The sequence below is a fragment of the Hyaena hyaena genome, unplaced genomic scaffold (genome assembly GCF_003009895.1).
Source record: "Hyaena hyaena isolate Hyena2069 unplaced genomic scaffold, ASM300989v1 scaffold_20, whole genome shotgun sequence".
Classification (NCBI taxonomy): domain Eukaryota; kingdom Metazoa; phylum Chordata; class Mammalia; order Carnivora; family Hyaenidae; genus Hyaena; species Hyaena hyaena.
In genome coordinates this window covers 3,109,385-3,122,098 of record NW_024080652.1, presented here as the reverse complement: position 1 = coordinate 3,122,098, position 12,714 = coordinate 3,109,385, and the positions used below count along the sequence as shown (strand labels likewise).

General features: G+C 52.7%; 1 protein-coding gene across 1 annotated transcript in view; it reads right to left on the bottom strand.

Moving 5' to 3' along the window:
• SDK1 (sidekick cell adhesion molecule 1) overlaps nucleotides 1-12,714 on the bottom strand; it is a 500,361-nt gene that overhangs the window by 229,792 nt on the left and 257,855 nt on the right. The window contains exons 4-5 of the mRNA XM_039226081.1: nucleotides 3,600-3,711; nucleotides 2,662-2,852 (exon numbers count right to left, since the gene is read on the bottom strand). Of these exons, the coding sequence (XP_039082012.1) occupies nucleotides 2,662-2,852; nucleotides 3,600-3,711 (303 nt within the window). The remainder of the gene's footprint in view (nucleotides 1-2,661; nucleotides 2,853-3,599; nucleotides 3,712-12,714) is intronic.

Here is a 12,714-nt window from a genome sequence, read left to right as displayed (position 1 = left end):
TGCTCCTCTGACCAGCACTACTTCTGATGGCTCCCGGTAGGAAGCCATACCATTTCCTACCTTGGCTACATTTTACAGATGTGGAAACTGAGACCAACAGGGGCGGAGGGCTTTCCTCAAGCCAGTGGGTGGGGCTGGGAGAGTGGGAGCTCAGGCCTGTCCCCACAGTCTGGTCCATTACACGTGGTGCACGTGGCAGACCCACCAGGGCGCCGGCATGCTCTGGAGCAGATGGCCACCTCGGGGTGGGGTCTTGAAGGACAAGCAGACTCATTAGCAGGTGAGCTGGGGCCTGGGGCAGAAAGGCACGCACACATGCTCAGAGTCTGTGTGCACAGGGTGCTGGGTAGGCCTCCCCGAGAAATGGATGGGGAGATGAGGTTTACAGCCATGGTTTATCTGGAAGGTGACGGAACTACCACCTGGGGGGGGGGGTAGCGCAGCTGGGATGAGCATGTGACCAAGTCAGCTCATCACTGGGAATGCCCGGAGCCAGGATGGAGCACAAGCTCCAAATGACATCCCATCATGGTGGCAAAGGAGCCCCGCCATCTACCCCGTGAACCATTAGACCTGCGTTCCAACCGGCCCTGCGGTGCACGCCTGGGGCCCTCAAGGTGCATGCCGGGCCCCGTGCAGCAGGCTCTGGGACTCCGGGAGCCAGGAAAGGCCATGAAGAAGGAATAGCGGTGCAGGCAGTCGGAGCAGGGAGGGGAGGGGAAGGCTGTCAAGGAGGCTGTGGGGGGGAACACGGACCCAGGTCGTGCGGGGTCACCAGGACCTCCGACAGGTGTGACACTGCCCTCAGCCAGACCCCCGAGCTCCTGTTCAAACCTCAGCAATGAAGCGATGTGCTGGCGAGGCCGACAGGCAGAGTGAACAGGCACCACTGATCTGTCTCGTCTCGTCAGCACAATGAAAGTGACTGAGGGCCAGCGTGTTCCTGCCTTCTTCCAGCGGCCTGCATGCAGGGACCCCTCCTGCCCAGCCCCGCGGGGCCTGGGGACCCTCCCTCCGTGATCCCCCAAACAGTGCTGGATTGACAGCAGCACACCACAGGGCTTTTCCAGGGTGAGTCAACCATAAAATCCTGCCTGTCACAGCAAATTCTTGTGAATAAAGGGGACGTAAATCCACATTTACATTCGCAGAGTGTATACCTCTAGAAGCCGGAACACACAGAGATTGGGAACTCTATAGAATACAGTGTAGTCTGCCTCGGAATTCGGCTGTAAGTGCAAACCCAAAGTTCATGGGACAGATCTGAATATTTTTAAAAGGAATTATGATAGACACAACCTAGTTTATAGGAAGATAAATTTCTTATCTTGTTTAAATTACCTTAAAATGTCTAAACACAATCTAGTTATGTCTCCTGGAGATTACACGCCACAGCTTCTACTACTTTTGGTTCGCTCCGTAATGTCTGTGCTCATACAGCTACAGACAGACCCTCGTGGGGAAGTCCTCGCAGGTGAGGGGCTGGGGTATGGCCACCTCGAAGGCATAGAGAAGGAGACGCTGGGGGAGCCAGCTCCGCTCCCCAGCCTGGAGTCAGCAGAGACATGTGGCTCCGGGTCTGCTTTCCTGATACTGTAAAATCTTTGCACTCCACTCGGAGGGGCTAGGGTAGGTGTGGATTTGGCAGAGTTGTTTTCAGGTCACAGAGCCATTTCGTGACGACCTGAAGGAATGTGCCACACTCAGGGCAAACTGCCTTGCGTGTAGGATTTCTCCACAGTCTTGCTCAGTTCATAGGAAAACATGAGCTTTAATTTTTTCCTTAGTTCGCAAAGGGGTCAAGGGCAAAATAGGTCACATGAGGAGCCCGTGCCCTGTCCAGGGCTCTCTGTGGATTGGAACTTTCTTGTTCTAGACTCCCTTCCTCCCCAAGAGAAGAGGCAGAGGCCCTTCTTCCTGGGGTCGGCCTCCAGGGTTCCTCTTGTCTGCTGTGGCCACCAGCCCACTGCACAGGTCACAATGGCTGTGATCTTGGCCCCTAACACTAGAAGTATTACAGGAGCTGAAGAAAGTAAGAAATAAAGGCACCTGCCTCACAACTCAGTGACATCTTACCACCATCCGAAAATACAGCAGGGCTCCCTTTGCGACCGCACCAGGCATGCCTCCTGACATGATACCTACCAGCATGTAGGGCAACTTCCGTGTGCCTGATCTTATCTCCTCACTCTCCTTGGCTCGGGAATGGCACTTGGCGCAGATTCTAGGGGGAGCAGCTCTGTTCCCACTTTTTAATTTAACCAAAGATACTATCCAGAAGTTTATTTTTTCTGGGTCAAAAAATAACAGCAATAGGAGGATCTCTGAAACACGATCCTGAGAGCCCGGTGAGAGTTAGAGGGGCTCGGTAGTGCAGAGTCCATCCCCAGACGGCGATCTACACGACAGGGATATCACCCCTCCATCTGCCACGCTTTAGGATCTAGTAAGTACTCAGAATAGCAGCGCTTAGGGCTGGGGGGTTATGTTCTTAGAAGAGGAAGAACAGGGCGAATCTGGGACTCATCTCAGCTCCACCCTCACTTCCTGAGTCAGAAAGAGAGCCAGTGAAACACGGGGTTACTGTGCTGCGTCCCGGGGCGCCCCTGCGGGGCTGCCGTCTGAGGCCGCGGGTGATGCCACGCATGGGCTGAGCGTTACCTATGATGGAAAGAAAGGCTCTGGCTGTGGCTGGTTCAAAGGCGCTTCCTGTCAGCGTCGCCTCACAGACGTACGCGCCCGTGTCCGCGGAGGTCGGGTTGCTGATGGTGAGACGTCTCCCGAAGCTGTGGACCCCACTGGTGACCCTCACCCCATTTCTCTTCCAGTTCACATTCAGCTCTTCAACAGGCCTGGGAGAATGAAGGGTGTTAGTGACCATAATTGTGAGTCACTAACGTGACACATAATTGTGTGTGTGGACGGCAACGATAATACTTTCAGGCATCCAGCACAAGCCTGACAAAGCAGATTCTACCAGGAACCATGGGAGGCTGAACAGTGGGCATTTAAAAATCACTCCAGATATGACTCTACTCCCTTATGGTAGGCATCAACAATACATTCTGCTCAAGGGCTATTGAGCAGGGATAGCTAATTGCGGCAGCGATGGACCATAAGCGCTAATGATTCCATTTACTCAGGAAGAGAATGTTTAAAATAAATACTACGAGAGGACATGGCTACATGGGAGGCATGATCACGGGCACTCGATTTCTGGGGCGACTGCTAACCAGGCCGAGAGCACCTAGGACTCTAGAGGAGAGAAGGGATTCACTCCTTCCCTTCTCCCCTCAGGATTCCACTCCTGGCTCACCCTTGGCTGGAGTCTCGAGGAGGAAGCCCTCCACTGTCACCCACAGCTACACTGACAGGCAGTGCTTTCCTGTATAAACATTACAGTCAACGTCAGTACTGCAGTCCCGGGCTTGGGAGTTTGGTTTCCCATCTCCCCCAGCATGCTGTGCTTGTGGCCTGCTGGACAAACAAGGCCACCATTGCTAGAAGAGCCGAGCACCCGTGTGATGTGTCTTTCTGCTCAAGAGTCCCCTCATGGCAGTTGTAGGGGACTTGCCCCCCTGGGAGGACCGGCAGCATACCTGGCATTGGCGATGCACTCCAAGGTGATCTCGCTGGACCCGGCCACCACGCTTCTGTTGCCTGGGGGTATCACAATGATGGGAGCCACGGTTTCAGGGGTGCCAACATCTCCTGTGGCAGAGAAAGCAGAAGGCCGTGGGCCTCTCCTAAGTAGGGAGGATGTGGATACTGGACATAATGAACAAGGGGTCTTGTCAAGCCACACGGATAGGACACCTGGATGTTGAGACTCGGCCCCAACCTCCCCCCAAGAAGGCCTGTGAGAAGCCCTTGGGCAAAGATGCTGCCACTGGCCTTGATCTGACCCGGGGGAGCCTGGGTGGAATGCACGGCCCTTTAAGTGTACGTTTTGGCAAGAAATTGGGCAACCAGAGCCTCATGCCGCCGCCTGTACTCCGTGTGGATAAGGGCCTCCAAGTGAGGAGCGTTGTGCAAAATGCTTGCTGACTTTTTTTTTTAAATTGACTTGAGGCTCTGCTTATTGAGTTACCCAGTCCACCCACTCTTTTCAAATCTGCTCAGCTCCACAAATATTCCCTGTGTCGAGCACTCTGCTGGGCACTGGTGGTGTTAGGAAGCGGCCAGCTTTCATACTTGGGCCCAAATGGGACTCCCCAGAGCAAACACATTTGATCAACAAAGGGTTCTGTTCTGCCGTGTACTTTCAATCCCTTTTTCTCCTCTGAAAAGTAAATATTCTGAATCCACCTCTGTGCTGCAGGTATCAAACTATAAATAATTTAGTTCCTACTTCTGGTGACAGGGGAGGAAAAAAATAAAAAGAAAACAGGACACATTTTTGCCACTTTTCTCTAAAATACATGTAATATCGAAATTAAACTACCCCCAGTGTGCCTTACTGCTGTTTATTTAGGGGAAATGAAGATGGATCAAACATTTCAAGAACAGGAATCTCCATAAAGGGTGGAGATGGCAGAGACAGGAAATAAAAAGAAATTTAAATTCTGAGAATGTGAAATGTTTCATCTAGCACTTGATGCTGGAGAGCCCAGTGGGTGCAGGGGGCTCTGGTGGGGAACAGTCCTTGACTGCCTGGCTGTAGGGGGCTAGCGTCGCTGAGAGAACGATAGGGAAATTGAGGACTGGCCTTGTGTCACCACTAATTCTCCCCAGCTCTGCCTTCTGGCCTCACTACTTAATTGGTATGTGATTTTTGAATTAAAGATTCATGTGAATTAAAAGCAAGACAAAACAAAACCTGATGCAGGCAGAGCCAGCACATTAATTTTTTAACCGATACATTGATGGCATTGATGGAAGCCAGCTTCTGCGTGTCCTGGGGCCTCTGGGAAGGTGGAGGCGGCCTTCTCCCTTCCCGACCTCCTTGCCTCCCACGCGAGCCCCACAGGGCCCGACAGCCTCCTTCTGAGGCTCTCTGCTTCTGTCTGCGTAGAGACCGCTGGGCTGGTTATCAGATTCCGGAGGCCATGCCGGGATCCAGACACTTTTGTGATGGGGCAAAGGACAGGAACCAACTGCCAATCAAATTAACAACCTGCCTGTCACCTGTGAAAGCTGCTGATGAGGAGAAATGACCTGAGAAGCTAATATTTGCAAATAGTTATGTGAAGTGAAGGAGAGCAGCAGTGAATGCTGAAAGGTCACTGAGCAAGGTGCTAATTTGGCATTAATCACCGCTCAGCCACGGTGGCAGGACAGGAAAGCCGTGCTCAGCACTTGTCACTGCCTGGGGAGGACGGGCCCCAGGCCCGGCGGCCTCGACTGTGCGCTGACCCCGAGAGACTGTGCCCGGGACAGAGAAGCACCAAGGCCGAGCTGACGGCCCCTCAGGGGTGGGTGGAACAGAGCCGTATCACTCTGTCACGGACTGCAGCCACACGGAAAGATGGAGCAGCCCCTCACCATTTTCATAAAGCCCTTTCACACATGCCGATGCACCTGGTCCCAGAGGCCCTTGCCCTGCGCGGCTGGCAGCATGGGTCCGATTTGAATCGGGGCCCAGGCCACCAGTTGGGGGAGTGGGTGTGAGGGATGCAGACTGAAGCGTAGCAGTTCCTAAACGGAGCATCCGTAACCTACGCATGAGGCCAATGGCGATGTGTCCTCACCTCAGGAGAACTGCCGCCAGCAAGACCAGGGCGAGAGCTCCTGGCTGCAAAGCTGTGCATTTGCTAGTTAGGCTGCTGTTACCACCTCTTGGTACAATTTTACCCAAGTGCCCAGAATCCAGATCTCGCAGTGATAGCAGGGACAGTGCTTGCGACAGGACACAATGCTAGAGCACACTCTTCTTTTAAAACATTGTCTTTAAAATTTAATCAAATCTGCCTGGGCACGTGGATTAAAAAGAACAGCCCAGAGAGGTGCCCGTGGGACCATGTGGCTTGTCAGTGGGAACTGCCATTCTGAAGACACCCTGAATCCCAGAGAGCAGAGGGCTTTCTCCGGAGCTGCTGTCCTCCCGGGAGGGGAACCTTGCCCTGTGTCTGTCTGTCTGTCCTGCTTAGCTGCTGAGTATTCTGCATACAGCAGCAGGGAAGGAAGCAGACTGTTCCAGAGACAAACTATTAATTCCTCCCTCTGTCTCCAGCTCTGTGTGACAGTTAGCCCCTCCGTGGTGCAGCTCCAGGTGTCCCCAGGCCGATGCCTTGTCCCCCGTGGCCACTGTCCTTACATCCGACAGCTGCTCCCTGGAAGCTGGCTTCATCTCCTGCCTGTGAATCATTCTTTTTTTTTTTGTCATTGCGCCTCAGTCTCTTATTCTTTTGCTGCTTTTTAGAAGGTTTTTACCTCTTTTTTAAGTGAGAGGAGTATTAGAGGTACTTTATCTGGCATTTTTAACCTGTCATGCAGACTCATCTGCCAATTTTTCCCTCACATTCAATTTTTAGAAAAAGAGATGCAAAGAAGAATATCTAGGCATTTTAAAAAGAATAAAGCAGCCTCTTTATTTCTGCTATTCCATGGTATCTGAGATATAGAAGCACTCGGAATCCTTAATGATTGGTTATTTTGTCAAAAATATTCCACAATAATGAGTCACTGCTACCTCCACCGGGAACATTACTCTCTCCTTCAATGCTCCACACGAACACGGGATTTTTAAATGCCGTATGGAGAAGTATTAGGAATTATTTCCGGGAAGCACGAAAACAAGGGAAGAAGGAAGGTAAATGCACTTCCCCACGCTCCGTGTCACCACCGCCATGTCACTAAATGGCTAATAAACGTTTCCCCATTTGATCTAATAACAAGACAATACAATACCTACTACTGTCCCCCATTTACAGATGAGGAAACTGAGGCACAAAGTCACACGAGTTAAAGGATTTAAATGAAGGAAAGGCTCCCCCCAAATCTGTCATCTTCCTTTCACAGGACGCCGTCTGCTCCTAATAGAAACTCTGGTTGTGCTCAGTTAACCGGAAATTAAAGTAACTAGAACACTCCTTCCCCCAAGCATTTCCTTAGTGGAGGCTTCACTGTCATGTTTTCAGCTGAACGTCTCCCAGGCTGGCTTCAGGTGGTCACAGGGGAAGGTGCGAATCAGAAGAGGTTTTCTGCAGAGGTCGGCAGTGGACGTGCGCCGCCCCGCCTCAGGGGCAGCACGGCAGCCACTTTAGACGGAGTCCTCTTTGTAGTTAGGGGAATACAGCGCCTGAGCACCGAGATGGCACCTAATCCCAGCCAGTCCCCCCACAGAACCCTTCAGCCACTAGAGAGCTGCATAGGAGAAACTGTCTAGGCTGCACTGGCTCAGTCGGTTAAGCTTCTGACTTCAGCTCAGGCCATGATCTAGTGGTTTGTGAGTTCGAGCCCTGTGTCGGGCTCTGTACTGTCAGTGTGGAGCCCACTTCGATCCTCTGTCCCCCCCTCTCTGCCCCTCCCCTGCTCTCTCTCTCTCATAAATAAACATTAAAAAAACACCCAAAGTACATTTAAAGAATATCATATCTCTCAAACAACAAAAAGGTTCACCGGAACTACTGAGCTGTAGAACAGCAGTGGATGGAGCTGCTTTGGGGGGAGAGACAGCCCCAGGAGGGAGACTCCAGGCCAAGGGACCCAGCAGCAGTGGCAGGGCGCGGGCAGGAAAACCGGCCTGGGGACGCCTGGGTGCAGGGTGGTTCAGGCAGGGGGCAGGGCGCTGCAGAGGTCCCATGGTCCCAGGGGGCAGGACTTGGAGGAGCTGCTGGAGGTGCAGGCTGGAGCCTCCAGGGCAAAAGGAGCATGCCGGGCAATGAAGGGAGGGGTCAGCTTGGGGAGGACTCACCTCAGGGAGGACTCTGGGCAATATTCTAAAGGAGGATGGGAACTCTGCCCATTCCCCAAACAATTATGACTTAAACTATAACTACCATGTGAACCAGCAATCCCACTGGTGGGTACAGACCCAAAAGAAATGAGAGCGCTATCTCAAAGAGGTGTCTGGGTCCCCAAGATCATGGCAGTATCACTCACAACAGCTGAGACATGGAAACAAATCACGTGTCCATCTGTAGGTAAACAGATGAAGAGACTGTGGTATATTTACTGAATATAATTCAGCCATTAAAGAAAGAAGGCAATCCTGCCATTTGCTACAACATGGATGGACTTCAAAGGTGTCGTGCTAATTGAGACAAGGCAGAGGGAGAGACACGTACTGTCCGATCTCTCACACATGGAGTCTATACAAGTGGACCTCAGAACACAGAACCTCAGCCACAGAACACACTGGTGGCTGTCAGAGGCCGGGGTTGGGGAAATGGGTAAAGGCGGTGGAAACGGACAAATTTATCTGTAAGATAAACAAGGTCGCAGTACGTAGCGTGAAGAACAGAAGTCTCTAGGTACTGCCAAGCATCCACTGTGCTGTAAAAGCGTCCCTAGTTGGGAACTAGGTTCTGGGTCACACTCCTAGTCAGTGGTATGGGCAGAAACAAAAAGAAATTCTTCACAGTTTAAAAAAAAAAAGGCAAAAAAGGAAGAAAAGCCACCTGCTGTCGTGCGGTGATGGCTGCACAGACGTTTCCTTACTGGGTTGCAGTTTCGGCCTGGACAGTCCCCGCTGGTGCCCAGTGGGTGCAGGCGAGTCCAGGCGCCAGGAGCTGACAGCTGCCCGGGGACACGAGGCCCCCGCGGGTCTCTGCCCCAGCCCGCACACCACTCACCAGGGACGTCCCACCCGCTCCCCATGTGGCTGGACTCCCATCCCTCCTGGCCCCTGCCCCCTGAACCTCGCCACCCCCACTTTCTCTGTGGGGACAGCCCATCTCGAGGGCACACAGCGATGCCATGCTTGCTGACGACTGCCCGCCCTTGCTTCTCCGGCTGTCCAGCCCGGACATGTAGACACGGTGATGTGGGTGCTGGCCCGGTCCTGGAGGCAGACCCCATCAGGCTCCCCTCCCCCCAGCCCCAATCCCAGGTCCTTCCCCTCCAAGCTTCTCTCCCTGCCCCCAAGTGTCCCCACCGAGGTTCTCCTGTGCCCGACAGCGGAGAGGCGCCGTCCTGATGTGGACAGTCTCAAGTCCAGTCAGCCTGGAATACCAGCGCGGCTCCTAACTTGCTAAGTTTGGAACAACCTACCTAACTTCTCTAAGCCTTATCTTCTTCATTTGTAAAACCATAAGCACTTCACAAGGGGCACACGTGTGTACGAATGTGGTTGTGCACACGTGCTGCCTGGCTCACAGAAGGCACTGCACGAACTTGGGGGCTATTTATTAGTCCTGGAATTGGGAACAAAGCTGTCACCCCCTGCCCTGCCCCAGGGCTCCACCCATCTCTTCCACCAGTGCTGACCTCCTCGTGGGTGCCCTGAAGTGCCCGGGGCCAGTGTCCCTTCTTCTCACCAAGTACGCATGGACAAATGCACAGAGCTTCAAGAAGGCTGCGGCTCCATTCACATTCGCAGCTCGGAGGCAGAGCCCACGCTAAGGGCTGCAAGCGCTTAAACAGTTCTCTGCACCCTTGTTACAAAGATACCAACATCTCATTAAAAAATGCCAACTTCTTACCAAAAAGAGTCTGTGCCCTTAAAGATGTGGAATTTTCCAGGACATCTGAGAAAACGAACCCCACGTTTTAGTCCTTCCCTGTTAGCACCACGGTTTTGAATTTCCTGATTCACAGGGGATGCTCATGGCAAAGAGGCCTCCAGAAACCTTTGCAGCAGCCAGCTCAAACAGGGGTGAGGTCTTGGGCTCCGCTACCCGCACAGCCCCCAGGCCTCCCTGGGCCACACCAGAAAATAATGAGGTCAAATGCTGCCCTCAACCAAAAGGTGCTGAGTCACATTTGCCCTGAGATACAAAACCTGTGCACAACTTCCATGTAAACATGTGCGAAATGAGCAAACAGTATGCCCCCCTCACACACGAGCAGGCGTTTTCCAGGAGAGGCGCCCATGTTAGAGGGGAGATGGCATTGTGGCAGCCACCGCACAGTCTAAGATTAGAAAGAACCTCTGCTCTCCAAGTCCTCGTGTGTCTCCAGCTGTAGGACCCATCCACCAGCAGGTAATGGAGGCCACAGGACGCTCAAACCACAAGATCTTCCTGCTCCACAAAGAGCTGGCCCCAAGTTTGGAGGAACAGAAGAGAAAACAGGGTCAAAAACAAAACCAGGGAGTAAAACACAATGAAGGCTCCCATATGGAGCAGTACGTTCCTTGGCTTTCCATTCTTCAACGCCAATAATAACAACAACACGCATCGGATGTGTCGTGCAGATGACGTGGCAGTTAGAGGAATGCTTTAAAATGTAGGCAACTGGCTTTCTGGACACAACAGCAGTGACCCCACCGGAGCCGGCAAGGCCAGTACCCTGGCTCCTCCGCACGTGGCTCTCATGTCACAGCGGCATCAGATGTGCGGGAAGGTCTGCCCACCTTCTGGGATAAGAAGGGACAGGGGCGTTACTTGTCTCTGTATGCACTGCAGTGCAGTGGTCATACTGGCCCTTCCACAGGCGCTCATTAGAGTATTAGGAGAATTATGTCTTGTCCCAATATAACGGTAGAGCATTACCGCCATGGGACACAAGTGACACTAACAGTTATCTCTCATTTCAGTGTACTACGGCCAGGCATGGCGCTGCAGATTCAAAGTTTTAACTGCACAATGTCAGTGTCTTCAAGGATGTGTGGGTTTAGTAGAGGAAGGTGTCCTGTTAACAGAGCAAGTCCTAACAGGTCGTCTGGGGCTAGGAGAGGTGCAGGGAGGGACCTAGCGGGACACAGCAGGTGTGCACCAGGGAGTGAATTCTTCCAGGGGAATTAGGAAAGCCTGAACCCTGTCCTTGGAAGATGGAGAGGCATTCAGCAGGGGGAGGAGGCAAGAAAGACATTTCAGAGACAGAAGACAATGGCAGAAACTGGTCCAGACTGAAAGGTGCAAGTGGCTCTGGAGGTTGAGTGGGTCTGGGTGTGGCAGGGATGGCCCGTGAAGAACATGGCTGGCCTTGCTCGGTGCTGGGGACTTGAACCAGTGAGGAACGGAGAGTCACTGAAGGACTCCGGGGAGAGGCTGTGATGAGTAAGGAACAGTGGGAGGCCACAGGTAATAGACAGAGAACAGAGGGGCCTTGGGCAGCCAGCTGGGGAGACCCGCTCCCTGTCGCCGGCCTGAGTGCTTTGGGTGGATGGCAGAGCAACTAAGGGCTGGACATGTGGCAGAAAGAGCAGGATTGGGGGTGACGATGCTGGCGTACTAAGATGCAGGAGGAGGAAGGGTTTCCCGGAGAAGATGGCCAGGCTTCCCTCAGGGGCCTGCAGGGCATCTAGGGGGGCAGGTGCAGTGGGCATCAGCCGGTCAGCACGCGAGCGATGACCGAAATTCTGAGACAAGGAGACGTCTCTGTGAGAGGGGGCAGGGCAAGAGCAAACGGCAGGCCTGGCAGCAGCGTGCCTGTGGGGGGTGGGCAGGTGGCCACAGGGGTCCACAAGGGACGGCAAGCGGTCAGAGAGGGGAAGAGAGGGGTGTGATCACACTAGGGAAATTAGAGCTCAGGCTCCGGGTTCTTCCAAGCATACAGGAATTCCCATGTATAAAACCAAAGCTATTCAGTTTTTGAAGCCAGATCTTTGTACCTTGCGGGACAAATGTTAAGGGATGCAGATCTATATACGGGTGAAAACCCTGACCTTCGCCGACAACACGCACAGAACCCCGTGGAGCTGGAGGGGCTCTTTTGTTCAGTTCTGTAGCTTGGTTTCTGCAAACAGGCTGGTGAGGACCATCTCCAACCTGCTTTCTGACAATAAGAAGGGCGATTTAATTAGCCAATCTTTTGCGATTCTTGACCTTCTCCCACACATAGCAAGGGACATTGGTGGTCCTCTGGGGGGTGGGTGGAAACAGCTCCATTATATTCTACCTCGAGAAAATCAGGTGGCTTCTCTGTTCATCAATTGCTTCTGCAACCACCTGGAGTCTATCATCTTTCTCTGTGTTATTAAAAACGCTTGGCAAGGGATTAAGTGCTTTCCTGCCTGCAAGAGCATCTCAACAGGTACATCTGATCTTGCGCCTCCACGGGGAGCCAGCATCTCAACAGCGCGAATCCTGCAATGCCGAACCCCCAGGGTATGTATTTTTAAGAGACTGACATGCCTTAAGTATCTATCTATAATGTATATATGTTTGCAAGAACTCATAGAAATCAATATTATTATGTTTTCATTAAAACGTGCTACAACGGCAGGGATGCCAGCAGCAGGCAGACGAGGTCACTCCTTAGGACCTCGTGAGGTGATTTCTCGTGACAGAACCTGGGCCATAGTAACAGGTGCTTCACTGTGACAACTGAAACAAACAGCATGCTCTCTCTCCTGATAGAAAAGAATTCTCCAAGCAGAAGGTTCCTCCCTCCTCTTCCCTGCCCCAAGTTCACCTTTAATTTGTAGTCACCTCCTGAACTTAATTTCTGGGTTACTAATCTGCTGTATGCGGAGGTGTCTAAGGAAACTTTTCTTTTCTTTTCTTTTTCCCCTCCCCTCTCCTCCTCTCCTCCGACGCGTCCTTCGTCCTCTGCAAGGAGCCTGGTCAGGGGCTGCGCACGCGTCAAGGGCAGTGGGATGCAGGCAGTCTGCTTACTGTCCAGCGGCAGGAGGGAGAGAAAAATGGGAGGAAATACGGCAGTCTACAC